The following is a 26,323-nucleotide window of genomic DNA, read 5'->3' on the forward strand; positions in this document are numbered from 1 at the left end:
CTTCTCTACTTGCAAAAGAAGGTAAACAGAAAATGAGTTCTATATATATATATATATATATATTCGATCATAAGATCCATTTCGAGGAAATTGTGTTTCCCTTTCTTCTTTTTTTTCAAACAACCCTGCATCTAGCTGATGCAAGCAAATCTAGGAATACAATCTTGAGATGCTAAACAAGTAAAGCTGACTCTTATCTTAAATACTGCTCATAAACTTTAAACCAGAGAAAATTCCGGTTTTTGTTTCATCTTGGTCGGCAAACTCGTGTTATAAGACGGCTCAAATGAGGAATCAGACCTTCTGGTCATTTCCAAGCTTCTGGAACTCAGATTCTAAGGTATCGAATATCTTGGTGCCTTCCGTGTCTGGCTCAGGGAACCTAACGTGGACCGAACCATGTCTGATCGGTGCACTCGACCCTTTAACCAGAGCCTGTTGCTTGACATAGTTGTAAAGCTCTTGGTGGAAAGAGTGATCCAATGAGAAACAATTGTCTACTGTTCCATTTGAGATATGCCTACCAGATCCAGACCCTTCTCTTCTACAGAAATGTGGCAGAGACTCGTAGTCCATTATCTGCATTAGGTTTAAAACTTTCAGCAAGAAGCTATACTTTGAATCGATTTTGGCAATGAGCTTCGCTTGTCAATTGCTTACCTTTAGCAACTCATCTTTCCCGCAGCCTTTCAGCACTTGAATCTTCTTCTTTGTTCTCTCCTGCAACAGAGGCTTTATGGTTTTCCAACAAGCAGAGAATATGTAAGGGACATTGACAATATAATATGTCTCTGTCTTCTCTGGGTAGTTTAAATCATCAATTGTGGTTATAGCTGTCATTAACTGCGCAAAAAGAAAAGAAACACACCATGTGATGAATAATATAAATACAAATAAAAGCTACATAAATCATAAGCAAATGTAGATTACTAAATTTAGCTAAAGAAGACAAATATGTAGAATTATTACCTTAATTTGACTTAAAGCTGAAAGCTTTAAACCAGACATATCCAAAATTTTCAAACAAGTGCAAATTGGTCGTCCCTGTTTCTTTGTAGCAGATGGCTACCAGACAAGAATATCACACAATTAAGATTTATGAAAACAAGCATATGTAGAAATGAAGTAGTAGGAGGAAAAAGCTATTAAAATAAAAAGAAAAGTTTTGGTCATACCAAAACGACACGATCCCGGAACTCATTCATTTGAATGTGAGACTGTACATAGTAGTGAACCTGAAGGAAGGATCAGGAAGCTATATGGTCAGAGTTTCAACTTCATATCTCAAGTCTTTGTGTGGAAGATGGAGAGACTTAAAATGAACAGAGATGCTTACGGAGGCTTTGTCATATGTGCTAAGCCCCACACCAATGGCAATGACAGGGAGACCCTTAAAAAGTTGATGAACATTTCAACAAAGTTAGTTTTGATCAAACATGCCTAGTTGTGATGCTTGTTGAAAGTCAAAAGTCAGAGAAAGAAAGAGACTCAAAACAAGTTAGAACTAACTAGTAGTACCTCTTTTGAATAACCAGAGATACCGACAAGCTGAGATTCTCTGATTGCTCTGTACAGGTCAACAGGAACGATGGGTTTCTACAAAGAAAGAAAGAAACCAAAAAAATTCAATTTATCGGATGAGATAAAAAGGGTCACAGAAGTTTATCGTTGAGAATAATTTCAGTGAAGAAAAGCAGAAGACTCACTGTAAGAATCTTGTCAATCTCGTTTTGAGTCCTCCATTCTAAACACTCAAGCAACTGCAAACATATAGTTTTAAGCCCCAAGAAGGCAAATAATATAAGAAACAAAGCATCAAAGACAATCTGGATTAGGTGAAAGCAAACAGATTTATTAAACCATTTTATGAGCTTTCTGGACATTCCAATCCCTCGCTTTTAGAAAGCGCAACAAAGTCTCTGTTGGATACCCTTGATGAATGTTCTGCAGCATAACACAGGCATTTTGTTAAATCCACCATTTTTATTTATTAAGCTCAATAAAGATCCAAGTTACATTTTAACACCCAACTCAAAACTCTGGATCAGCCAATATTCTAACTACAAAACTCCACAGATCCAACAACATTGAACCAAATGCAAGAGAGAAGTGTCAACTTAGAGCTTGATTCAAATATAGATCCAGATCATTGCCGATCAAATACTCATGACAATCAGATTGGTTCCAATTGACCCCAACGAAAAAAAGGTTTTTTTTCTTTTCCGTTGCTACTTCGGTTTATAGCCCGAAATACCAAATCAGAACAACCAATCTTTGGCTCAATAAGCAAAGAGTTGGAGTTGAATCATACTACGCATCTAAAGAAAGAGGAAAGCAAGAAAATTACTAACCCGATACGACTCTCTCAGTGATTCATCAACTGTCAATACCAGAAGAAGAAACCAAAACAAAAAAAAAAATTAGGATTTCGTCGGCGATCTTGGAACAAAGCAAAGCTTAAAACATGAAACACACAAAGAGAAAAAAAAAAAAAAAACCACACCATCTTCCATTAAAGTACGTAATTGCTTGATTGCTTCCTCACTAGAGATGCCCATTTTCTCTCTCTCTATCTCTAGAGATCTCAGCTCAGATGTGAAAGAAAACAAAAAACCTGTAAACTCTGGGCAAAAGTTTCTGCGGGAAATCTAAAGAGAGTAAATCTCTGATCTTACGGACAATAGTTCCTCCGAGGAAGTGAGAGAGAAATAAAGAAATTAAAAAAAAATGTGCACTTTTTATTTTTTATTTTTCTGTGGAAATGGAGCGAAGAATTAAGCTTTTAGAGAGAGAGAGAGAGAGAGAGAAAACTCTAAAGTTCTCTCTCTGCTTAAAGCCTTTCTTCTCCAATGAGTTAGACAAATATCATCTCAAGTTCTCTCTTGTAATAAACACAAGAGCAAGTGATTTTGGATTTTCTTTTCTAAACAAATACAAAAAGAAACAATGAATTTTCCGATCATGCTTCTTTTTTCCATTTTTTGGAGATTCCAAAAACAATGAATTTCCCTTTCTTTATTTGGAAATCTCCACTCAAATTCAACCATCTAAGAAAAGTCAAGGGAGAATTTAATAGTTTCACTTCATTTTCCTCAAACTTTACTTATTTTCTGATTATCGATTAAAGTAAAAATATTCTTCCCGGAAAGAAAAAAAATGAGAAGCCTGAGATGGAATTATTATTTAATGACATTTGCATGCTTGAAACAATTGGCCTTCCATTAATTATTAATAATACTTAATGTAGATCAATCGATCGATGAATAGATTGTTGGATTAATTTAGTGTAATTAATAATAATTTGTCAAAAGATATGAAAGGAAAACTCCAAAACGAGAACCAATGAATCTGATTCTTTCGAATTTGATTGTTGATATCCAGTACATACGCACTAGTAAAGAAAGAGAAAAAAAAAGTGAATGTAAATGAAGTAGGACTAAGTAAGTTTTCTGATTAATATTTGATCAAGACGATGCCCATAATTAATAACCGTGTGTCATCTTCTTTCGATACAGAAAATACGTTTAGTTTGGCTTGAGAATGCAACAAAAAAAGAATAAGATGCGTGCACCAAACAATGTTTTAACGAGTAAATAACAAAACTCATTATTTTATGCAAAGATAAAAAAGAAATAAAGAAACATAAATGTCCATCGTCATGTGTTAGTTCTCCTCATTCAATCACAAAATTAAAGACCCCATATGCCACATGTGACATGCATCATCGATCGTGAACCATCTTCCTTACTTTTTTCTTCTTTGTTTTATTTTATTTTCTGTCGGTTTTCTACTTATTTCAACAAATATAAAAATCCCATTTAGATACTCTCGAGTCTTAACAACATACTAGATTTTGCTTCCACGCTTGTTAATAAAAATTATATGCAATCAATTGTATTTATTAAGATATAAATTTTATATATTAGTAATTTAATAATATATTAAAAATATTATAATGTTAATATAATAATTTTTATGTAAATTTTGAGGTTTTAACGGTTTTGTTTTAAATCTATATACAATATGTCATATTTCAAAAACGTATTATTTAATCAAACACTTATAAGTTAATACAACCAAATCAACTAAATTTTTTTATAAATTTGTCAAATGGTACTTATTAAACATAATATTGACATGATGATAAAATATTATACATTACTTCTTTAAATCATGAAGATAATTTTTTTATCATTTTCACTTTCCTTCAATTATATATGTATTTTTTAAAAACAATAATAAATTTAAAATTTAATTATTTTTCTTCTCTTGTTTAACCGATACAAATTTTTATTTTGTTATATTAATTTAAAAAACAAGCTAATAAATAAAATATTTGCTTTGAGATTAATAACAACTTTAAATTTGAAATCAAAATAATATTTGAATATAAAATAAAGAAAATCATACAAAATTTGTGAATTAAATATATTTTTATCAATTGGTTGTGTAAACGTTTAAATACTTTTTCAATGATTATACGTCATTGATTCTAATAAGAATGAATTTTTTCATCATGTTCATTTTTATTCTTGTTATATCTGTTTTTTCAACTAATAGATCATATTTATTTATTTCAATGATTTTTGTATGATTATATTCAGTTTCATCAGATTCAATCTTACTTCTTTTAATTATATTTAAGTAGGCAGCCGGTACAATTTAATACATATAAATTTAGAAAAACGAAATAACAAATTGAAATCTCCTCAAAACTAAAAACTTCTACATTAATCTATTGTAATTCCAAGCCGAATATACAAAATATAATTTTTTCGATCATTTTTTCATAATATATTACATGAAATTATGTGGAAATATGTTTTGCATATGTGAAAAAATTAATATAAATTATAATTATTAGTTATTTAAAATTTTACATGAAAAGCCTTAAAATCAAGTGACATAAACTTGTATAACTAATATATAGTTTTATAGATAATAAATTAAATTTCTAATTAAAACAGAAATAATGAAGATTTTAATAGTATGTTTTTTATTATTAGAGATTTTTTATTCTTTAATTTACTTTCTTAATAGAATTAGGAAATTTTTTTAAATTTACAATTTTGATATATACGAATAAAATTTAATTTTTAAATGCTGATGTGAATGCCTTGAAAATAACATACCTTTAATTTTTATTCATAATATAATAGTTTTAATTAACAATTTTTTCTATATTGTTTTGTATTAATAATATAATTTTATAATTTACTTTTTTTAAAAAAATTTAGTTATTGATGTACACTAATAAAATTGACCTTTTAAATCTTATGTGGATGTCTTTAGAGGCATATAGCTTCTATATTTATTTTTCTATAAACATATTTTTTGTTAACTATATAATTTTAAATTTTGAAAATTTTTCTAATTTGAAATATTGATGTAGACCAATCAAATTGAACTTTTACATCATATGGACATTCTTAGAGGCATATAGCTTTTATTTTTTTTTTAATAATAGATTTAGAAATCAAAGCTGGAAGATCCCACACGAGGCAAGTGATTATGGTTTTAGGTTTACCGAATGTATTCGCATGTTGCTTGGTCAGCTAATTGTTACACTTTTGGTTAATGTTAGGTTGTTAAAACCCCATCAAATGCCATGTTATTTCAAAAATCTTCCTCGGATACCTCAATTTTCGGCTTAATGACAGAACTTCTTTCTCTATTTTCAGTGCTTCGTTTTTCAAAAGTGTCATGATTTTGGTCTTGCCTCCTTGTTTTTGAGGCTTACCGAATGTATTTGGATGCTTCTTGCTCAGCCAATTGTTACTTTTGTGCTTAATGTTAAGTTGTTAAAACCGTATCAGATGCCATGTTATTTCAAAAATCTTCCTCAAATACCTTAATCTCCTTCGTCTTAATGACGGAACCTATTTCTCTATTTTCAGTGCTTTTTTTTTTTAAAGTGTCGAGTATCAATCACTTGACATGTTTCTCGGATTGCTTGAAATTTATCATTCTTCTCAAATTCGGTGGTCAAGCTTATTTTTCGGTCTCTTTTTCGATATTAAAGCAGCTTGTAATGGTTTTGTTTTATATATCGTTTCATTATATTCTTTGTAATTTAGCTAATAGTTAAACTTATAGTTTAGCCAAGTTGGTTATTTTACGTTGTAATGATTCATTTTTTTGGGAAACCTAACTCTATTTTTTTGTTTTTTGTTTTTTTGTTTTTAATTTGAAATGGTTGTACACACAGAAAAAAAACTTAAAAATTATTATAGTTATGTGACAAAAATTTGGATACTAATGTAAGAATCTCTAAATATGTGTGTATACATCTAATTTAAATTTAAAATTTTCTTTTTTAATATTATTTATTTTAGTTTTTTATTATTAACAAAAAAATTATATATAATTTCTTTATCTTTAATAATTTTTAAAAATAATAATGGAATTTGAAAAAAAAAAAAATTTCAATGTTGAGGTGGACCAATTAAAAATTTATATAAATTTTTTTATTCAGCAATAATTAGAATTTGTAAACTTTCTTAATTTATTTAGTTAGCAATAATATTAAAAATTTGTAAACTTTCCTTATTTTTGATTGTTGATGTGGACCTCAGGATGCCATTTATAGCTTCAGATTTTATTTTTCTATAAATATTTTTTTGTTAACAATACAGTTTTAAAATTTGAAAATTTTCTTAATTTTAAATATTGACATGAACCAATAGAATTGAAATTTTAAATCATATGTGGACACTTTTAGAGGCATATAACTTCAGGTTTTATTTGTAATATATTTAGATATTAACGCTGGAAGATCCTACATGAGGCCCGTTACGGCAAGTGATTTTGGTTTCTCCTCCATATTTTGAGGCTTACGGAATGTATTCTGATACTGTTTGGTTCAGCTAATTGTTACCTTTGTGGTTCAGGTTGTATTGCTAAACCTTTGTCAGATGTCATGTTATTCCAAAGATTTTTCTCGGATACCTCAGTCTTTTTTGTCTTAATGCAGAACCTCTTTCTCTATTTTTAGTAGTTCGTTATTCAAAAATTTTGGGTATCAATCACTTGACATGTTTCTCGGATTACTTGAAATTTATCATTCTTCTCAAATCTGGTGGCAAAACTTTAGAGATTTTACGGTCTCTTTTTCAATATTAAAACAGATTGTAGTGGCTTTGTTTTCATCATATTCTTTTTAATTTAGCTAATAGTTAAACATATAGTTTAGTAAAATTGGTTCTTAATTTTACATTGTAATGATTCATTCTTTAGTGAAACTTAACTCTATTTTTTGCTTTTTTAAATTGAAATGGTTGTACACACATAAAAAAACTTAAAATTTATTATAGTTATGTGACAAAAATTTGGATGCTAAGGGCAGGATTATCGCGGTATACAACAGGGTTTCTAAATATTATTTTATAATTTTTTAATCAATTGGTTTGAAAACTTTTCGGGAACGTCTCTTATTTTGAGACTAAAAGAGACGTCTCTACTTTCTCTCTCCCTCTTTTCTTCTTCCACGTGGTCATTCTTCTCAATTTAATAATAAAAAAAAACTAAGAGATCCAAATAAGAGTATCAGCGATAATTATGGTCTAATGTAAGAGTCTCTAAATATATGTGTATACATATGTAAATAAATTTTAATATTTTATTTTTTCTTAGTTCTTTATATAATTGAAACATCTAATTTAAATTTAAATTTTCCTATTTTAAAATTATTTATTTTATTTTATTATTTTAAATTTTATATATAATTTATTCATCTTTAATAATTTTTTAAACAATAATAGAATTTAGAAACTTTTTTATTTTTAATGTTGAGGTGGACCAATAAAAAATTTATACAAAATTTCTTTATTCAACAATAATATTAGAATTTGTAAACTTTCTTAATTTTTTATTTAACATTAATATTAAAATTTAGAAATTTTCTTAATTTTGAATGATAATGTGGACCAATAAAATTGTTAATTTCCTTATTTAACAATAATATTAAAATTTAGAAATTTTCTTAATTTTGAATGTTGACGTAGACCAATAAAATTTATCTTTTACATCCTATGTGGACACCCTGAAAAGCATTTAGTTTCAACTTTTATTATTAATATATATATATATAAGATCCCCTATATTCCATTTTTTCTTTTCTTTTTTATTTTGTTAAAATGCCTATATATTCTATTTATTATTATTATTATTATTATTTTTCTAATTAAATGCATGCATCTAAAATTGGACCTAACATCTGGCGTACGAAAAAATCCCTACCACCCTTCAAAAGAGATAATATTCTCCATTATGTGTCTATTGAATTTAAACCCGAAAAACAAAAGAACAAAAAAAACTCATCCCGTGATTAATTACTCAATATATAGACAGACGAAGAAGTTATAATTCTTCTGTACATGCAATCTTGATAGATTTTTTTATTTTTTTTTAACGAATTGACTGTAAATAAGATATTACAGTCTACAAAAACTTGATGGTAGTGATTAATTGGGTTTTTATTACACTGGACAGATATTGATTCAGTTTCGGAGACAGAAGTAAGCACAAGACGATATCCAAATGTCATTGCAAGAAGAATCCAAACTTGTTGAACACCTATATAGCTCCTTTCAGAGTTACTGTGTCGAACGACGACGAGCTCTGCAAATGTTCTGCATATCCTCCATTATAATGCTTCCACATTCGAAAGCTTCTCGCTTGAATACCGAGCTTTGAGCAGCAGTCTAAAGCCGTACGTATAGTGCATGAATGATAAGTACTTCAACTTTCGTATGTGCTGCATAAACCAATATACTGTATACCAAGAAAATTAATGAGTTAATTAGAGCAAGTACATTAGTGAACCCCTCTTTGGGGTTCACCAAAATAAAATAATAGTTTTTTTTGTTTTGAGTTTATTGAAGAACCTGTGCTATAATTAAAATTCCATTGGTGAACTCTAGAGAAAGGTTCATCAAGAATAAAAAATAATTTTTGAAGAAGAAAATTAATGAGTTAATTAGTATCACATGCATGGATGATGGATATCATATCGTCTTGAAATATTTAAAAACTTTGTCATAAATTTTGACTAAGTAGTATTTAAAAAGTTTTTATATAGATACCGACAAGCTGTAATATAGAAGCGCAGCAAAATGGATCAACTATATAACCAACCTGCAACTTTTCTTTCTTTCGTTGGTTCGTTCTTTCTGTGTTAGTTTGAAGCAAAAGAAAGACAAATATTTTACTAAAAAAGGTACTTTTTATTTCACCTTTACTTTATCGCTTCGCCAACGAAAACGGCGTCGTATAGCGGGTAGTTGACAAATACAGTAGTGTTCCTTTCTTCTTCTTTCGTTGTTCGTCTTTTGAAGGAAGAACAACACAACGCAGAGAAGAAAAATGGACGATTCGCGGGATATATTGATGTCGACATTGATAGAATCTGGGGTGTTGATTCCCGGAGATTTCTCTTCCGTCGGAAAATTTTCTTCAGAAGCTTTGGTATCGATCTGCGCTCAGTTGCTTAATCTCATTAATCCATCGGCGTCGTTTTGCGATGACTTACCTGATTCTCTCCCCGAAAGGTTTAAGATCTGCACCGATATCGCTCTGTCTGTGACGAACCTAGGCTACATCGGCGACATGAGTTATTATAAGGTACCCTGTTCCCTCTTTAGATCGCAAGCAGAATGTGTCGGAGAATCTATGATTAAGCATATCTTCTTTGATTAAAGGAAACAACTTTAGGATTTAATATACCTAAAGGATCATGCTTTTACAGTGGAATTGATAGATGATGCGTGGTGGTCATAAGAACTGATTGCAGTGGAGTTTGTAGATTAGTGACAAACTAGCACCCATTCGTCTTTCATATATGAAGTATCGAATGAAGCATTTTTTTCTTTCTGCATTTGTGATTCTGCAATATCATGAGGGTGATGTGCTGTGAGACGATTCTCTAGAGCTGTGATAGTCGTTTTGGTTTAATCTGTTGAAGTTTACTTTCCGTTCTGGCTGTGTGGCTTTCCTTATCTGTTTGAAATCATGCTGAAACAGATTGTATGTGTTGCTTGCGGCAGTTTCTGCATCCATCCCAAGATGACTCGTATAGGTTGATTAGATTTTTGGTTGAGAGGCTTTCGGAGGAAAATGAAGGAATAAAAACTTCTACGGCTGGTGATATAGCTAGCAGGCCAAAGGTGGAGAATTTCACAGATATTTCAGATGACAGAATGGTGAAGGAGGACAATGATGAGACTTTTGATATGCATATACAGAAGGTTGAAGCTGTCCTAAAAGATCTTACTATGACTACTGAAATCTCTCATGCAAAAAGTTCTTCAGCCAATGGTTCAACCATTGTTGACCTCTTCTCCATTGCTGATGAAGCATCGGGTCTTTCTATGAGACACGAAGAAGATTCCTCTGTTGACCCGTCTGAGGTACTGTTTCCCCTGCTTATCTTGACCTTATCTCCTTTTACTGTACACGGGCTTATGTTTGAACATATACATAGGAATAGTGATGCCAAACCTTTATGGAGAAGAGAGGTTATCTCCTTTTAAGGCTTAACCTTTATCATTTTTATGCTTTGTAGACAAATTATGAGACTTTTGAGCTACAGAATCAGCATAGTTTACTCTTGGAGGAACTAGAATCTGGATGTTCAGAGCTCTGCAGTCTTGACAGTGAACTGGAGTTGTTGAAGATGGCTGCAGAGAGGTTATTGGATGATAAACAGCCGGGTGGGTCATGTCTCGAGCAGCTTAATCAACAAATAGTGGTCAAAAAGTGTAATATCATGGATCTTAAAAAGCAATGGTATGAATAACGATTGTTCTATAATTTTTCAGTTGAAAGCATTCATGCATTCAATTTCATGGACAACACAGGATATGATAACCTGGAATATATATATATATATACAACCCGTGTTTAGCATTACGAATATCACGATTATGTAGTATATCATGTCTTCCTCCAGGGAAGATGCGAGGCAGACTTTGGAAGCAAGAAAGCTACGTCTTTTGGACCAGCTTCATGTGGAGGAGTCAGAGGCTAAAGCGAAATTCCATAAGCTGAAAAAGACTGAACTGGAATTACAATCTGTCTCATCAGAAATTCAAAAGAGGTAAGCAGAGAACTCCTACCACATGACCCTTCATTGTCTATTTTGGAAATTAGAGATGTATATACTTCTTAAGTTCATTTGTTGAGTAATAACTGTGGGACGAATAATAAAAATCTATAAGAAGGAAAAAGAAATAAACAAGTGTTTGCAGGTCACCTCGAACAGGGTATTTCATTGACTCTCGTATCATATTAATGTGTTAATTTTTTTTTCCGACAGGGAAGATGAAAGATGTAGCCTGTACACTGAACTTGAGAGGCAGCCAAAAGCAGCGCCGCGGAAGTCTTATATACATGGGATTAAAGAAATAACAAAAAATAGCCGTAAACTGGACAGTGATATTCAGAGGATTTCAGGGGAGACGAGGGAGCTACAACTAGAGAGTAACTCAATCCAAGAACGCCTGCACCGATCATATGCTGTTGTAGATGAAATGGTTACAAGGTATGAATTTTTGCATTGTCTGGTCAAAATCGTCCGATATGCACCAAAAGACAAGGTGCCATGTCGCTCTGCTTTAGAGAACATGTATTTCCCGTTGTACGTACTGAGCTGATGAGGATGGTTTTTCTTTTTTTTTTCCTGGCAGGGAAGTGAAAAAGGATCCAGCCGTACGACAGGTCTACAAGCTTGTGACCAGTATCCATGGTATTTTTGAGCAAATTTCTGAAAAAATCCTTATGACTGATCGGTTAAGAAGAGAAACAGTCGACTACGAGAAAAAGCTGGGCTCCATCACAGCTCGGGGCATGAATCTGGAGAATTTACAAGCAGATCTCCATGCCATCAGAAAAGAGAACGAAAGTCTTGGGAAATAACTAATTCAATGTGGTTTTGAAATTACTAAAAGATGTACATTTTATAGAGTTTTTGAGGCAGTGTTTGTTTATAGAGTGAGTAATCTTTTTTCTCGCATACTAATGACTAAACAGAAGCAAAGGCTTAGTCATATATGATATTCCATATGATTGGGAATATCAGGCAAAACTATTCCACAGGGGAATACAGACAAAAGAGACATCATCAGTTTCACAAAAACTATTCCATAGGGATCTTCTTCCTAAGCATTCATTCTTCATGTATTGTTTGGATGGTCTCACACCAAAAAATCAGGCAAAACAATTTCTACTTTGAAGCACATCTTCTTCCCTCCCCTCTTGTAATTGTCAACCTAAATTCCACTGGGATGATATTTCCTAAGTATTTACACCCAAAAATCCAGACTTTAACACCTCTTTTACACGTTTGATGTGTATCTTTATAGCTTCTTCCCACCGGCCTACTAGTTGTTGACCCGGTTCGTTACAGCAACTTGAGGATAAGCAATGTGTGAGTGTCCTATGGGTTCAGCCATAGCCATTGTGGTGTGTGGCGGTGGCGTTACTGTCTGATATGTAGTTGGCTGAACGGCCATGGAGTGCGATGGTTGGTGTACTCCCATGAGCCCATTATGACCAGCCTGCACGACTGGGAAACCAAGTGGCTGACCTTGCAGGGCTAGGTTGTACATTGGATTCACCTGCAGGTTGCCAAGTCCCTGCCCAATCCACGCAGCTGCACTTTCAGTCTGCAACAACAATATCATGATTACCAATTAGTGTTAATAATACTCACCAACTACATCAATGCAAAGATAAAACAGAAAACAAACAAAAAAACTGACCATTGGTGGTGAAGTCTGTTCTTCACTATGGATAGAGTTGAAGGCGGTTGCAGATGGGATGTGAGTAGCAACTGTGGAAGAGGCATGTGGGGATGGGTTTGTGGTAGGAGGGTTCTCAGTGTCGCCTACTGGTGGTATATGGGTAGGTGCTGCTAGAGCAGCTCCTGGTGGAAAATAAGACTGCTGAGGAATCCCATTTGGGCTCAAGAACTGGTGAATGTATGGCGGTGGCATATAAAACGGTGAGTAATAAGGACCATAAGGGAAGAAACTGGGAGGGTATTGTTGCCTAAAAAGATGAGTCGCCTGCTGAGAGGCTGCTGCTATGGAGCACTGATCTGGCGGATATGATACTAATGATATAGCTGGAGCATTCGAATTTCCAGGCTGCAATTTGATAAAGCAGTTATCAGGAAAATCTGAAACAGATATTGTTTTGAGTGCATACATATTGACAAGATATACCACATGCCTGAGTCTCTGCGGCTTCCGTATTTACGGGTTGGCCTATTGCTGACAACGAAGGAACAAGACCATACACACTGAATGGGGCTTGGCCATACGCAATTTGATGAGTTTGTGTGTTCGATAAAACTTCCCCCTTCAGTTCATCTTCGACAGATGCGACAATATTATCTGAGCGCCGCACTAGCTCAGCTCCAGGAGCCGAACTTGAAATCCTATGATCCTTAACTTCAAAAAAAGATAATGCTCCTTCTCTGCACAAAAAGTATTGGTAATGAGCATGGAAATCATATCTGAACAATCTCACTCCACTGAGAATAGCGATTGCAGTAGATCATAACTAAAGAAGAGAACGTGTAGAGTCAAAGTATTTCAGTCACCAACCTGGCAGAAGCAACCCCAGGAATACCATTGGTAGTGGGAGAAGAATCTCCCTCATCATCCCCTGTCCCATGAGAAGACTCAAAAGTTGAGTCATCACCGCCACTAGCACCATTGTTAGAAGATGCCTCTTTCACAAGATTAGAATCAAAACTGCCAAACGTCAGACCATTTTGCAGTACTTCGGCAACCTGAAGGTGGAATGGAAATGTTACATGAGACCGTTTGCCAACATCTGACTTGAGAAGCGATTGAGCTTTGCCTTTATTAGATGCAGTCTCATTTTCGGTGGCTGTCAAAAAGAGAAACAGAGGCTGAATCAAATAACAAACCACATTTGCTGCACCATTAGTGACTTAACAAGATGACAAGAGAATGAAATTAAAGCTACGTCGATGCATACTAAAAATTCAAGAATAAAAAGGCCGAGATACCTTGATCTGCCTGGCTACTGCAATGAGACGCAGATATCAAAGACGGATCCTGAAGACCGAGTGTAGATGATTGCAACTCTGCTGGCTGGTTGTTCATAACAGGTTGTGAGATCTGAGCAGAAGTTGCATCTTGCATATGGTTTTGTACAACAGAAACTGAGACAGGTGCAGCAACTGATTCTGAAATTGCTCTAGACGTCTCTGGTTCAACTTCATCCACGGAGGAAGAAGTCGACTTGGAAGCACGATTTTTCTCTGCAAGTCCCTTGTTCACAGTTGCAGTGAAATAATCCTGAGCTTTATGATTGCTTAACCCCCTAAAAGGTATCCTTTAATCGTGAACAACTTTATAGGATTAAAAAGAAAAAAAAAAAAGCTCCCAGAGCTGAAAAGAATCACACACAGCTGATAAGTAAAAATTACTTTTTTCCACGAGGTACTGCGAGATTTCTTGCTTTGTTAGTGGCAGGAAGAGAAACTCTAGGACCTCCTGATACATGGTTAGCTCCAATCTCCCTTTTATAAGATGCACTTCTTCCATTACTTGCATCTGCATATCAACAAAGAGCTAAGAACAGGGAAGAGGAAGAAAACTACACTTGTCACTCAACGGTACCAGTAAAGGAAACAAAAAAAACTACCTTGATGAGTGTTACTTGAAGCAACGTTCCTCCGGCCACTTAGGTCACTTCCTTGGGTAATTGGCGCTAGATTCTGCAACAGAAAATAGACAGTAATCATATGAGATGGTGAAAAGCTATAAGAGCAAGTGATGGACCAGGATTGCAAAGTGAATCTACAGATCATGCACCTGATAAATCTATAAGAATAAATTAAAAAAACCAAATAAGGGGTTCATAACAAACAAAAAAAAGAAACACTTGCCTCCTTCTTTTTCTCCCTTTTACTTTTCACCTCATGAAATGTATCTGCAATATTTCAAAAATGATTGAGGTACATTAGAACAAACAAAAGCGCCACGAAAACCAAAGTACAAAAAGCAACAGTTTTGATGAGCAAAATGAGAAGACAATTTTGAAAAATGCTGACATATAGAAACAGAAGAAATGATCCATACTCAGATGCCGACTAGAATCATACTAGTACGAACTCTAAACAGTACTAAAAAAAACAAAGATTCCAAATTCGAATAGTTCCAGGCACCAAAGAGACACTTATCCCATGATCTTCCGAAACAGAACAAAAAAAAAATCAACAAACCCTATCGGACAGACGAAATCGATGAAATGCAAAAGAAAAAACCAAACCGCAGAGGCCCATTCCATTAAACAAAATACATACAACAAAAGAGGAAACCCTAAAGGAGCAGTACCTAAAAAGAGGAGCTTCTGGGCGGTCTCGTGAGGATCATTGAAGGATTCCTTATAGACGGCGAAGATATCCTCGTCGGAGTGCTGCTTGCCGGTAATCTCTCTGATACTCTGAAGGGTTTTGCGGAGATGGTGCGGAATCGAAACCCTAGAGGAGCCGCCATCGGCGAAGCTGTTCATGGTGTGTAATGGGGAAAGAGAAGCGGGAGGAGAGAGAAGCAAAACCAAACCAAAAAAAGAAGACAACAATTGAAATTGAAATTGAAATTGAAATTAGGACTTGCTTTGAAATTACAATAACAATTCACAGAGAGTGTAATTTCTTTCTTATATAACTCTCATTGTCGGTAACTTTATACGCTGACGTCACTTCACAACACTTCTTTTAGACTCACGCGCCGTAAATTTAAAGTTTTGTTTTTTAACCCTAGAGTAGGCGATTTAGCAAGATTTTTTTTCTATTTCGCCCAAAAAAAAGAGCAAGATTTTTAATTTACAACATTCACACCATTCACAACATTCACATGAATGGTCTAAGTCTAAGGTTACTCAACTTCTTCTCCCAAAATTACATTGCAGCAAGAATGCCATCATCGTCTAAGTCTCTTGCTTGCTCTGGAAAGTAGCGGTAAGAACTTGGCGAGTCTTCTCTTTGCACAACTCATCAACTCCTGACATTCAAGGTACTCCATGGTGACTCGATTATACCAGCACAAAGGGCAGTGAAAGTTGCCGTCTTCATCAAGGTTAACCGGGGAATTCAAGCATTCCCTGTGAACTCTAGCTGCACACTCGCTTCTGCAACATATCAACAAAGTTCCTTCTTTTTCACATTTCCAGCATACATTCTCAGCTCGACCTCTAACCATATCTGACTCTTCATCGCTCCCACTGATTAGCCACGTCCCATCTTTTGTACATTTTACACGTGTATCCTCTAGCCTCATTCTTTTACAACTTAGAGGAAATGTCCCGCCAGTATCGATCGCATTTTCTTCATCTTTCTCGTTTGTCTGCATTGGATCATCCTTATCATCGATCAAGATTGCTTTACCCTTGTCGTTTATATTCGTCTGCTCCAAACCAATTTGCACTTGCTGCTCATCTACCGGCTTCTCCTCACATACATCCGTGTGCAATGTTCCATCATCTCTAACAAGTGGGTCATTTGCTTCCATGGGAGGAGCTGCACTTGTCTGATTCTCCATTAAACTCACATCTCTCAGCTACAAGATCCAAACGAAAAAGAGAGAGATTTGTGCATCGTTGTTTCAATATAGTTTTGAAAAGGAAAAGCATGAAACAAAGGAAAGGTGAGGTATAAGAGAGTTTTACCTTCTCCAGTGCACATTGTGGCAAAGACATGTTCTTGTGAGCAATAAATGGAAGAACATTGAACTTTGATAGCTCCGGCATTCCCGTTCGTAAGCTTGATATTGGAATCTCAACATTTGGGAAACAAACTACTAAGATTAGAAACTAATAGATTCCTCTAATTCTACTACTGCTAATAGATCAAGTTAGTTTACGGTTTTGCTCATACATCTTCACAAATGGCTTTGAGAACATCGGTGTTGCTCAAAGATAAATCGAACTCAACTCTTGACTCAGCGACACCGACGCCCGTAGCATCATCACTCTTGCTTGGATCAAACATGAACTCCAAGATTCTAAGAGACAGGAGTTCATTAATCCTCCTCCCATAGTCATTTGTGCAGGGATAACCCATGTTCATCAAATCTGAAGCAACAGAGATTTTCTGTTAACATACACAAAAACGGTCCATATGTAAAAGAGGGGACTTTCCAAATCTAAAAGTTACCGAGTATGCAGCGTAGATCCTTGACGAATTTGGCTACATATTCGATACACCAAAACCATTCAGCGATTTGAGGGGGTAGAGATGAATATTCATCAATCAGATCCTCAAGACTCAAATCAGAAGCTCCAGCGTCATCACTCTCTTTCTTCTTCTTCTTCTTCTTCTTCTTCTTCTTCTTCTTTCTTCCGTCCTCTTTCCATTTCCCACCACCCCATTCGTACAACGGGTCAATCCACGGTGGCAGTAACCTGCCTCCTCCGGAAGTTACCGTTTCTTTGTCTGAAACTCTACTTTCGAGTCCTTCGGGATTCAAAGGAGGAGGAAACTCCCAATCGCCCAAAATCTGTGTACTCTCTGTGTCCGAATCCTTCTCCATTCGGAAATGGCGCACTGTAAACAAAACAAAAAGAAAGACTTTACGCTTACTTTTGATTTGTAGGATTAGACAACTTAGAGACACGTTAATACTGATTCCAGAAAACCTAAATGGCTAAACCCTTTTCCTCTAAAACCCTCAATTCCAAGTTTTCAACATCACAATCCCACTAAAGACAAGCCTAGAGCTCCGATGCACTAGATTTAAATTCACTGATGCGAAAACGCTATCGAACATACTATAGAGACAGCGACAGAGAAAATGTAAAGTATTTGAAGAAAGCAAAAAGGGAATCACCAATAGGCTTAAAGCAGCGAGGAAGACGAATTCGAGGAACCCTAATAGCGAATTTGTGTGCAAGCTTTCAGATTTTAAACAGAAGAACAAAAGCCCAGAAACAGAGAGAAAGAGTATTTAGTCACCAATATTTGTTGATTCGCAAATCTCCCGCCTCGAATTCGAAAATTCGAACTCGACCTTCTTCTTCGGTCACACCATCCCGAGTCGATTGCTTAAAGACTAAAGAAGAAAAGATAACTGTATTTGGGCCGTATAGTGCCCTTAAATAACTGATCCACACCGTTGAAATTCCTGCATAATATCGCAACCGTCAAATTATATTTAACTTTTTTAAAAAGGCATACTAACTAAAAAATGACATCACAATAACTTGGGCCTGCGCCATTAATGTGGGTCCATTCTCATGACTGATCTCAACGGTTGAAATGAAAATGATTTAAACAAAAATGCTGCGTTACAAGTTAATCAGATGATTCAGATCATCATTTTCTAAAAACTGTAGTTATAACAACAGTTCTTACTCTCAACCAATCAGACCACATGTTTAAGAATTCTACAAAACCCTCTCACCGAGGTAGAAGCTTCTTCTTAAACTCAGTCAACAACAATTTGTTCCGGTATACAAATAAATAAATGTGTGTAGGAATCCATGCGATCGTAAAATCCGTATAACAGCTCAAACCAAAATCATCAAGAATTCCAAAATTTTCAACTCAAGATTCTGAGTTAACAAGGAAGGCTTGTTGTTGCTTGCTCACTCATCATCCGTGCCAAAATAGCGGTCTCCAAACTCGCCCATGCCAGGAACGACTCGGAACTCATCGTTTAAACCGAGTTCTATCTCAGAAGTCACAATCTTTATCCTCGGGAACCTTTTGCACACCACATTTACTCCTTGAGGTGCCTGAAGAAACAGAACCAGACTTGTTGTAAGCTTCTTAGCCTATCGAGAGAAGAAGCGAGGTTTCAGTTTATGTTTTGGTTTTCAACTTACAGAAATGAGATTGAGAAAGATGATGTTGGTTTCAGGTACGCCTTTGCTTATGAGCAGTCTTATAGCTTGCACGGCCGAGTTTCCTATACACACACAAAATACGATCTTGTTCATATCTTGTCTTTATACAAAGAGTAAGACCGGACTCTTGGCAGAACAATAAAAAGCAGACCTGTCCCGAGGATTGGGTCCAGCAAAAGAACGTGTCTTTCCGAAATGTCTGAGGGTAGCTTCTCGTAGATAAGCTGCCGGTTGCCATTTGTTCAGAGACATATTTTGCCAGGAAGCAGTTAGGACAAAGTGATGATGAACAGGCAAAAGAACACAAACCTGCTGACCGTTGTCGCCTTCTCTGTGGATCAGAATCTTCCCAATCTTGATGCCTTTGCAGCATGCTCTTAGAGCATTCTCCATACTCTCACCGCTGTTTATCAACAGTTTCGAAGACGAAATCATTTTATCTGGTCTTTGATAATTACTATCTGTCTGTGTTGAGTATTTGTGGGTGTTTTTTTACCTTCTGATAACCGAGACACCACACAGCCTCTTACAGAAGTCCACACCCGAATACACAGATCCTAAAATTACAGAAAACAAAAGAAAAAACAATTTTAACAATTGGAGATTTCTGCTGCACAAGATATAAGAGCATCTCCAATGTATGACTGCATATTTTTCTTTATTTTGGAGTAACTCCAAAATGGAGTTGGGTTTAAACTCCATTTTTTACTCCATTTTGGAGTTAGAATTGGAGTAGGGTTGGAGATAATCTTGCTGCAAATTCTATTTTGCAGTAAAATTTGGAGTAGGGTTGGAGATGGTCTAAGTGTTTCATTAGCTTACCTGTGGGAGTGACCACTTGCTTTTCTGCGAAGGGAAGGTGCCCGAGGCCGTGCTCAACGACCTGGCGCAAAGACATTATTAGGACCAACTTAGTAAAAAAAAAATAACACGAAACAGAAATCTAATTTTGCCACCCACCAAACGAATCAACCGATCCGAGTAGAAGATGAAGTCATGCTTTGTTGTTTTAGAGTCTCTGATTAGAGTGTGCATCCCTCGTATCTGCAATCAATGGCTAAAAGGATCAGTCACTAAACAAGAAAAACGATTGATTGCCGTTGGTTAGACGAGAAAGGGAGGGAATTAAGAAAAAACCTGAAAAGTGGACTGAATGACATAAAGATTTGGATATATTTTACAGAGATCATGTTGACCGAGCTTCGTGTGGATGTGTTGCACGATCAAATCAATAGCAACATGGTTGTCACCACCACGGGGAATTATTATATCTGCGTATTTCTTTGTTGGGAGTATGAAATCCTCAAACGCTGGCTTCACAAACTTTGAGTACTGTTTCAGAGTAACCCAAAACAAAACATACAAACAAGAGTCAGCTTGACGTTGCTGTGACAATATTGAAGAGACTCTTTGCAGAGACGGTAACCTGGTCAAGAACAGTCGCGATATCTCTGGCCTTCTCAACAGTATCGCGTTTAATCCTTCTTGCTAAACGCACATCGGCATCTACATATATAGATAACGCCAATTATATAACCAACATGAGTATATACTATATACACTTGTTACATGCAATGCACAAGTACTCTAGAGTCTCTGCACATATGCTACGGATTGGCTAGATATGTGTAAACAGTTTCGACGTGGGAAAGACCTGCATCTACAAATATCTTCATGTTCATCAAATCTCTCACACGAGGGTCATGGAAAATGAGTATCCCTTCAAGGATTATAACATCAGAAGGATTTACCTGCGAATAATATCATTAATAAAGAGAGTTATTAGAATATCATTAATTCTTAAAAAGTGAAGCGTTCTGAAAAGAAAAAGCGCATATAGATAGTAACGAATACACAAGAGAGCTTATCACTCCAACATGAGTTCAATCTCCAGAGAAGAGATGCAAACTCCAAATAGTCAGAACCAAGTGACCATTCGACGACGATAAAGTAAAGATGCTAATTAAGAGGCTCCCTTACCCTTCTAGGTGGAAAAACATTGTTCTTGTAACTTTTGAAGTCATAGTTGGGGATATCTACAGCTTGTCCTTTTCTTAACTTGTCCATGGAACACAATAATTGCTCGGTATCGAAAGCGTCTACGAGACAGGGATCAAACTTCATATTTACAAGCAAGCATATGATAGATAATTTTGGAGACTCAAAAGGCTATATAAGCGACACAGAACAGTCGGTATTAGATTTAGAGACTTGCTAACCAGGATGGTCAAAATTGTAATCATGAACTCTTGCAAGCTCCTCTTCATTTACATTATGGTAGAAAGAATCCTGCAAATTGATAAGATCGATCAAGCTCAATGTATTACATATATGACCTACTACAACCACTTGTGATCTCTTATCAGAAGTAAAAACCCGTAAATCAACATTTATTCAGAATTTTCGAGTACAAGCACCTGATTGACAACAACGGCTCTCTGATCATGCAGTTGCTGCATAATCAGATCGCAGACAGTTGTCTTCCCGGATGCTGCTCCTCCAGCAACTCCTGAAAACAACACAAAAATCAATAAGAATCCACATCCTATTCACATTTTTTCTGATTCTAACTATCCTCAGCTGGAGGTAAGATAAAATCAGCAGCATCTCTCACCGATAACAAAAGGTTGCCCATGTTCGTCTTCATCTTCAGCAGTAGCCATTTGGTCTGACCTAGTTGAATCTAAACCATCCGTTTGATGAAATCCTGAGAAATGAACCTTTGTGGAAGTTTCTATCATATCAACAGTCGATTTTGAAGCCATTCCTACATCCAAAAATAAAAAGCCAAACATAGATACGTTTTAAAATCACATGGAAACGCCAATAAGGAATACAGAAGCTATCACCTTTTGTTTGTCACCATCTAGGAGTAAAGGAAGAACAAAAAGGACTCCTGCTTTTTTTGCTTTCAGTAAAAAAAAAATTCCTTTCTTTTTAAAAAAAAAAAGAAGAAGAAATATCCAACTTTTGTAGTCATTTAGATTCCACAAGTGCCAATGCCGTGATACCCATTTCCTCAAATCCCGTTGAAAACACAAACCAAGCAACAAAAAGGACACTTGAAACGCGTTAGCACGAATCAAATCAACCAGATTCATCTTAAAAATGTAACGCCGATCCTAAACGGAAAACGCGATCATTTCCCGGGGAAAAGAAAGATTATGACGGAGAGCAAACAGAGAAGAAAGACAGAGATAGATAGATCAAATCCATGCAGAAAATGAAAACCCAGAACCAGAAGAAACGTTCATTGATGGATCATCGAAATCAATAACCGAACATTCACAAGAAGAAGAAGAAAAGAAACTCACGAAATTTAAAAAAAAAAAGGGATTGAATTAGCTTCCAGATCACCGATGAGCTACACAAAAGCTTCCAGTTTCAGATAAAGAATCCAACATAGATAGAGAGACACGCACGAGCATTGCCTGTTAAACTCGATGCACAGACATAAACTGAGTTTTATACATATAGTAACGTATATATATATATATATGTGTGCGGTGAAAGAGGAAGGGAGGATGCAGCGGCGGAGACGGGTTATTTACGAAAACCGGGAAGTGGTTTCTAGCTATTGACGATACTACCCTTCCCAATGCAATGTATGTAACTGTCGAATAATGTGTTTTCGTTACTATAAAATATTACTTATAATATATTTATATTTATTTTGTTACCAAAGAAGAACTATTTTTGGATCGCATCTGCAATATATTTTCGTTTTTTCCATTTCTATTCATTTTCATATACGTAACCTCCTACGTTTCCAAATTTTCGCAAATGCCTGATTAGCTCTGAATATTTTAACCATATAAAAACATCATTTCATCATTTATAGGCATTTTTCAAATCGGTGTATAGTTTAAGGTAATTTATTTCTCACATACAGTCTTGGGGGTTATTTTTGGGCCTTGGGGGTTGCCGATCGAAAAATAGGGGGGTGAAATTTTGGTATTTCGATTCTTTGGATCCTCTTTTGTAATATTCTCAGAAATGAGAGGTGTTGTTATTATATTGGTAAATTGGTAGGCGTTAACACGCAATAACGCCTTTTAGGGATAAGAAAAGTAAGCCAATAACGACGACGTTTCTTGGGGTTTCGAGGATCCAACTCTCACGGGTACAGTGGTGGTCATGTTTTCGTCTTCAACTAGGTTAATCGTATCGGGTTTTCACCGGACTCGAACCCTAAAATCGCCGGTAAATCCTCCGAGACTCTTACTATCCGTGCCTAGATTCTTCCATTCCGAGTCGAAATCGAGCGACAGGAGAATCGGGATGAGCAGCGTAGAGAAAACCGGGTCGGAATCGGGGGCAATCGAGAATCGGGCGAGCAGGATGAGGGAGAAGCTGCAGAAGGAGCTCGAACCGGTGGAGTTGGTAATCGAGGATGTGTCGTATCAGCACGCCGGTCACGCCGGTATGAAAGGTAGAACCGACGAAGAGACGCATTTCAACGTGAAGATCGTCTCAGAGGGATTCCAAGGAATGAATCTGGTGAAGAGGCACAGGCTAGTCTACGATTTGCTCCGGGAAGAGCTCGATAGTGGATTACACGCGCTTTCCATCGTGTCCAAGACGCCGTCCGAGTCCAATCGTTAGGACAAGGTCTATGAAGAGTTTTGTGTAAAAACTCTCCCTTTATCATTGATGTTTTCCGAACCCAATTCAAAGGCTCTGCTTTGGATTTGGATTTGATTGCGTTTCGTGTTTCCGGAACCCACAACCAAATTCTTCATCTTTACATACGTTTGAGGGTGTTGATGTTTCTTATGCTTTACTTTCAGTCTTTTCTCGAGATTTGGCGAATTCTCAAGAGAATTTAGCACCAATGTACATTAGGAAATGTAACACTTTCATTCTTGAAACGGTTCTTGGTAAAGGGAGGCAAAAAAATTGTTAGTGAAAAAACTGCAGGGAAATTGATAGTGAAGAAGAAAGAATATTGGATCATGATTATGTAAACTAAACGGTATCAAGATGGTTTTTTTTTATAATGGAATCTTCTGTTACCACAGAAAGTCAGAAACTATAGTCTATAGACTTATGAAACGTTAAGCTAGCTCCGATTTAGGTTAGGTAGCCTTTGAATTGAAACACATTCATGTCATGTGTTCTCTTCCATGCTACAGCATGTTTTTCAAAACGCTAGAAACAGTACGCTCTTTTTTTCAATCATTATTACTCGAGACCTGTCTATGGGCGTAGATGTTCCTTTTCTTGCAAGTTGCAACAAAGATTATGCTATTACTTGCTCTATGGATGTAAACCAAAAACCAATTAGTGAAGGCCTGTTGGGTTTCGTTTTGTGATGTAAACCGAATCGTCATTTCTATTTTTGATAGGAAACTGAATCGTCCCTCTTCTTTAGTTTAGCTCTAACAGTAACGTTACTTGCTACATTTTGAAACTCAAAAATAAAATAAACCCAGAAAAAAAAAACACTGTCCTCCAAAGTATCCCTCCAATGGCGACGACGGTGCTTGACCTCTCGAAGTTTATCAGAGACGATAATGATGATGATGAAGTATGGGTCACACACTATTCATCAAACCAGCAAATACTTCTCGTCGGTGAAGGAGATTTCTCATTCTCCTGCTGCTTAGCCACTCGCTTCGGCTCTGCTTCCAATATCTGCGCTTCCTCTCTCGATTCATACGGTAACATTTCCTTTGCACTCTTTCTTAGAGTTTCTAGGGTTTTGATTTTCTTTTTCTCGTGAATTTTCTATGGCGAGAGTTTAGGTTTTTTTTTAATCTGTGGGTTGAATCGAAATCAATTTCTAGGGTAAACAGCTACTTATCGTGGAGCTTATTGGTTTCAAGTATTGCATTGTTCTGTTTACATATAGCTTATAAACCTGGTAAAAAGGTTTTGGCTTTATTAACTCTGATCTCTTGTGCTGTTTCATGTCTCGTCTCGTCTCCTATGGTAATTGTACGTAGCAGATGATGTGGTTAGGAAGTACAAGAAGGCAAGATCAAACCTTGAAACTTTGAAGAGGCTTGGAGCAATCCTTTTACATGGAGTTGATGCGACCAAACTGCAATTCCATCGTCATCTTCATTTCAGAAGATTTGACCGAGTCATCTTCAACTTCCCGCACGCCGGTTTCCACAGCAAAGAGTCCGATCCCTGTCAAATACAGTGAGTGTCATGTTTTTCTTCTTTTGACTCAAATTGTAGACTTTAGGGAATTTTTTTAAAAAGATTATCACATTATCTTTGCCTGTGTGTTGTGTAGGAAGCATAGGAAACTAGTGTTTGGATTTTTCCATGGTGCAAGCCATATGCTAAGGGCTAATGGCCAAATACATGTCTCTCACAAGAACAATGCACCTTTTTGTCACTGGGAGCTCGAAGAACTCGCTAGCAGATGCTCTCTTGCGTTGATTCATTGTGTGGCATTCGACAAGTGCAATTACCCTGGTTATGAGAATAAGAGAGGAGATGGATCCAGATGTGACCAACCTTTCCCTTTGGGAGAGTGCAGTACTTTCAAGTTCAGAGTCTCTAGCGTGGCTAAGGAGCTTTATGCAGAGAAGGTGAAATGGAGACGAGCAAAGGAACGAGAATCAAAGTTTCCCCAAGCCTCATCTGATCCTTTGTATCCCCTCCATACACAATTTCAAGGTGTTAGCCAAAGACCTGTTTCATTGGATGTCAGCTATCACCACCAGGACCATAATAAGCTTAGGCAACTCCAAGATCCTTATGAAGATGCTAGCTTTATTCAAAGATCAGCGTCGTTTGCTCTGGAAAGAAACCATGCCCGGTTTCAGGACACTCTCAGATACACTGAAAGAAGCAGCTTCCAATATCATGACTTTCCTTTTCTAATTAGTCATCATCATCATCAAGAACGATTCCTTGAATGCTCTAGCCGCTTCAATGAGGTTATTTATAACAGGGAAGGACAACGAATGTTGACAAGGACGAGCTTTCTTCATCCGTACAATGGAGAATCACCAGAAAGACAACGCCTGCTTCGTCAAGACTTTCCGGTTCAAGCTAGTCAAGAACCGTACTTTGAACGCTCTTACCGCTTCAATGAAGTTTATAACTGGGATGGACGAAGGATGTTAACACGTACCAGCACAAGAACAAAGCTTGACTAGGCAGAGCGACCTCAACATTTACACTCCACAACACTGGTAAAAATCATTATTCTCTGTGTATATTATGAAATCGAAAGCTAAGTCGATATGAAAAGTTTTCCAGGTGAGTGATCTTCAAAGAAGTTGTCATGATAACTTTGATGGAAACAAGGTGACTGAAGCTTGGACTTGGTAACAAATCTTTAAGAATTGCAGTTGGCTAACTATATTTTGACAGCTAAAAACCACGATGATCTCAGTTATGTAGATGATAATTAAGGGTAATTTTTTGTGTATGTATTTAGTTTTTGGAGAATGTGCGTGGTAGAAGTGGTTGTGAG

General features: G+C 36.0%; 7 protein-coding genes across 10 annotated transcripts; 3 read left to right on the plus strand and 4 right to left on the minus strand.

Moving 5' to 3' along the window:
* Positions 1-37: 37 nt before the first annotated feature.
* On the minus strand, positions 38-2,645 carry LOC18011373 (SEC14 cytosolic factor). Its single transcript, XM_006392535.2, has 10 exons — positions 2,504-2,645; positions 2,352-2,380; positions 1,861-1,944; positions 1,707-1,760; positions 1,519-1,596; positions 1,337-1,390; positions 1,176-1,235; positions 970-1,065; positions 661-843; positions 38-579 (listed from the first exon to the last, which is right to left on the minus strand). Exons 1-10 carry the CDS (start codon positions 2,556-2,558, stop codon positions 295-297), a joined length of 978 nt encoding a protein of 325 aa, XP_006392597.1. The 5' UTR covers positions 2,559-2,645; the 3' UTR covers positions 38-294.
* A 6,693-nt stretch (positions 2,646-9,338) lies between these two features.
* On the plus strand, positions 9,339-12,164 carry LOC18011368 (coiled-coil domain-containing protein 22). 2 transcript variants are annotated; one of them, XM_006392536.2, is made up of 6 exons: positions 9,339-9,621; positions 10,021-10,406; positions 10,562-10,785; positions 10,949-11,095; positions 11,315-11,539; positions 11,685-12,164. In XM_006392536.2, the coding sequence occupies exons 2-6, from the start codon at positions 10,026-10,028 to the stop codon at positions 11,911-11,913; spliced, it is 1,206 nt and encodes a 401-aa protein (XP_006392598.1). In that variant the 5' UTR covers positions 9,339-9,621; positions 10,021-10,025; the 3' UTR covers positions 11,914-12,164. The 2 variants fall into 2 exon arrangements, with proteins under 2 accessions (XP_006392598.1, XP_024006096.1); XM_024150328.1 differs by having other exon boundaries at positions 9,341-9,621; positions 10,044-10,406.
* LOC18011474 (GBF-interacting protein 1-like) lies at positions 12,051-15,610 on the minus strand. Of its 2 annotated transcripts, none has more exons than XM_006392537.2 (9): positions 15,372-15,610; positions 14,924-14,967; positions 14,680-14,752; positions 14,462-14,588; positions 14,039-14,355; positions 13,608-13,896; positions 13,231-13,477; positions 12,759-13,145; positions 12,051-12,662 (listed from the first exon to the last, which is right to left on the minus strand). In XM_006392537.2, exons 1-9 carry the CDS (start codon positions 15,547-15,549, stop codon positions 12,378-12,380), a joined length of 1,947 nt encoding a protein of 648 aa, XP_006392599.1. In that variant the 5' UTR covers positions 15,550-15,610; the 3' UTR covers positions 12,051-12,377. The 2 variants fall into 2 exon arrangements, with proteins under 2 accessions (XP_006392599.1, XP_024006095.1); XM_024150327.1 differs by having other exon boundaries at positions 14,039-14,367.
* Positions 15,611-15,815: 205 nt separating this feature from the next.
* Positions 15,816-18,085, minus strand: LOC18011475. Of its 2 annotated transcripts, XM_024150431.1 has the most exons (6): positions 17,990-18,063; positions 17,865-17,905; positions 17,192-17,581; positions 16,913-17,109; positions 16,705-16,812; positions 15,816-16,595 (listed from the first exon to the last, which is right to left on the minus strand). In XM_024150431.1, the coding sequence occupies exons 3-6, from the start codon at positions 17,565-17,567 to the stop codon at positions 15,960-15,962; spliced, it is 1,317 nt and encodes a 438-aa protein (XP_024006199.1). In that variant the 5' UTR covers positions 17,568-17,581; positions 17,865-17,905; positions 17,990-18,063; the 3' UTR covers positions 15,816-15,959. The 2 variants fall into 2 exon arrangements, with proteins under 2 accessions (XP_024006199.1, XP_006392600.2); XM_006392538.2 differs by lacking the exon at positions 17,865-17,905 and having other exon boundaries at positions 17,990-18,085.
* Positions 18,086-18,393: 308 nt separating this feature from the next.
* On the minus strand, positions 18,394-22,261 carry LOC18011461 (uridine kinase-like protein 3). The gene is made up of 15 exons (XM_006392540.2): positions 22,197-22,261; positions 21,497-21,649; positions 21,300-21,391; positions 21,102-21,171; positions 20,863-20,981; positions 20,537-20,633; positions 20,309-20,388; positions 20,020-20,214; positions 19,843-19,926; positions 19,705-19,765; positions 19,379-19,439; positions 19,192-19,285; positions 19,034-19,106; positions 18,862-18,944; positions 18,394-18,771 (listed from the first exon to the last, which is right to left on the minus strand). Exons 2-15 carry the CDS (start codon positions 21,645-21,647, stop codon positions 18,622-18,624), a joined length of 1,410 nt encoding a protein of 469 aa, XP_006392602.1. The 5' UTR covers positions 21,648-21,649; positions 22,197-22,261; the 3' UTR covers positions 18,394-18,621.
* A 689-nt stretch (positions 22,262-22,950) lies between these two features.
* Positions 22,951-23,749, plus strand: LOC18011457 (protein BOLA1, chloroplastic). Its single transcript, XM_006392541.2, has one exon. It carries the CDS (start codon positions 23,020-23,022, stop codon positions 23,485-23,487), a length of 468 nt encoding a protein of 155 aa, XP_006392603.1. The 5' UTR covers positions 22,951-23,019; the 3' UTR covers positions 23,488-23,749.
* Positions 23,750-24,352: 603 nt separating this feature from the next.
* Positions 24,353-26,317, plus strand: LOC18011469 (heavy metal-associated isoprenylated plant protein 41). Its single transcript, XM_024150304.1, has 4 exons — positions 24,353-24,545; positions 24,834-25,032; positions 25,130-25,728; positions 25,820-26,317. Exons 1-4 carry the CDS (start codon positions 24,353-24,355, stop codon positions 25,969-25,971), a joined length of 1,143 nt encoding a protein of 380 aa, XP_024006072.1. The 3' UTR covers positions 25,972-26,317.
* The last annotated feature ends 6 nt before the right edge of the window (positions 26,318-26,323 follow it).

The sequence above is a fragment of the Eutrema salsugineum genome, unplaced genomic scaffold (genome assembly GCF_000478725.1).
Source record: "Eutrema salsugineum unplaced genomic scaffold, Eutsalg1_0 scaffold_7, whole genome shotgun sequence".
In the NCBI taxonomy this organism is placed as follows: Eukaryota; Viridiplantae; Streptophyta; class Magnoliopsida; order Brassicales; family Brassicaceae; genus Eutrema; species Eutrema salsugineum.

Excerpts from the sequence above, each read along its gene's own strand:
- LOC18011457 (XM_006392541.2), top strand. The coding sequence starts at position 23,020 with ATGTTTTCGTCTTCAACTAGGTTAATCGTATCGGGTTTTCACCGGACT.
- LOC18011469 (XM_024150304.1), top strand. The coding sequence starts at position 24,353 with ATGGCGACGACGGTGCTTGACCTCTCGAAGTTTATCAGAGACGATAAT. Across the intron at positions 24,546-24,833 it reads TTCCTCTCTCGATTCATACG|ATGATGTGGTTAGGAAGTAC; the intron begins GTAACATTTCCT and ends TGTACGTAGCAG. Across the intron at positions 25,729-25,819 it reads TGACTTTCCTTTTCTAATTA|GACGAGCTTTCTTCATCCGT; the intron begins GTCATCATCATC and ends AATGTTGACAAG.
- LOC18011373 (XM_006392535.2), bottom strand. The coding sequence starts at position 2,558 with ATGGGCATCTCTAGTGAGGAAGCAATCAAGCAATTACGTACTTTAATG. Across the intron at positions 1,597-1,706 it reads AGATTGACAAGATTCTTACA|AAACCCATCGTTCCTGTTGA; the intron begins GTGAGTCTTCTG and ends CTTTCTTTGTAG. Across the intron at positions 844-969 it reads CAGCTTTAAGTCAAATTAAG|TTAATGACAGCTATAACCAC; the intron begins GTAATAATTCTA and ends CTTTTTGCGCAG.
- LOC18011368 (XM_024150328.1), top strand. The coding sequence starts at position 9,364 with ATGGACGATTCGCGGGATATATTGATGTCGACATTGATAGAATCTGGG. Across the intron at positions 10,407-10,561 it reads CCTCTGTTGACCCGTCTGAG|ACAAATTATGAGACTTTTGA; the intron begins GTACTGTTTCCC and ends TATGCTTTGTAG. Across the intron at positions 11,540-11,684 it reads GTAGATGAAATGGTTACAAG|GGAAGTGAAAAAGGATCCAG; the intron begins GTATGAATTTTT and ends TTTTCCTGGCAG.
- LOC18011474 (XM_024150327.1), bottom strand. The coding sequence starts at position 15,549 with ATGAACAGCTTCGCCGATGGCGGCTCCTCTAGGGTTTCGATTCCGCAC. Across the intron at positions 14,589-14,679 it reads TTCAAGTAACACTCATCAAG|ATGCAAGTAATGGAAGAAGT; the intron begins GTAGTTTTTTTT and ends GTTGATATGCAG. Across the intron at positions 13,478-13,607 it reads CCTGGGGTTGCTTCTGCCAG|AGAAGGAGCATTATCTTTTT; the intron begins GTTGGTGACTGA and ends CTTTTTGTGCAG.
- LOC18011461 (XM_006392540.2), bottom strand. The coding sequence starts at position 21,647 with ATGGCTTCAAAATCGACTGTTGATATGATAGAAACTTCCACAAAGGTT. Across the intron at positions 21,392-21,496 it reads TGGGCAACCTTTTGTTATCG|GAGTTGCTGGAGGAGCAGCA; the intron begins GTGAGAGATGCT and ends TGTTGTTTTCAG. Across the intron at positions 20,389-20,536 it reads GAAGATATTTGTAGATGCAG|ATGCCGATGTGCGTTTAGCA; the intron begins GTCTTTCCCACG and ends CTATATATGTAG.
- LOC18011475 (XM_006392538.2), bottom strand. The coding sequence starts at position 17,567 with ATGGAGAAGGATTCGGACACAGAGAGTACACAGATTTTGGGCGATTGG. Across the intron at positions 16,813-16,912 it reads TCAAAGCCATTTGTGAAGAT|ATTCCAATATCAAGCTTACG; the intron begins GTATGAGCAAAA and ends CCAAATGTTGAG. Across the intron at positions 16,596-16,704 it reads CACAATGTGCACTGGAGAAG|CTGAGAGATGTGAGTTTAAT; the intron begins GTAAAACTCTCT and ends TGGATCTTGTAG.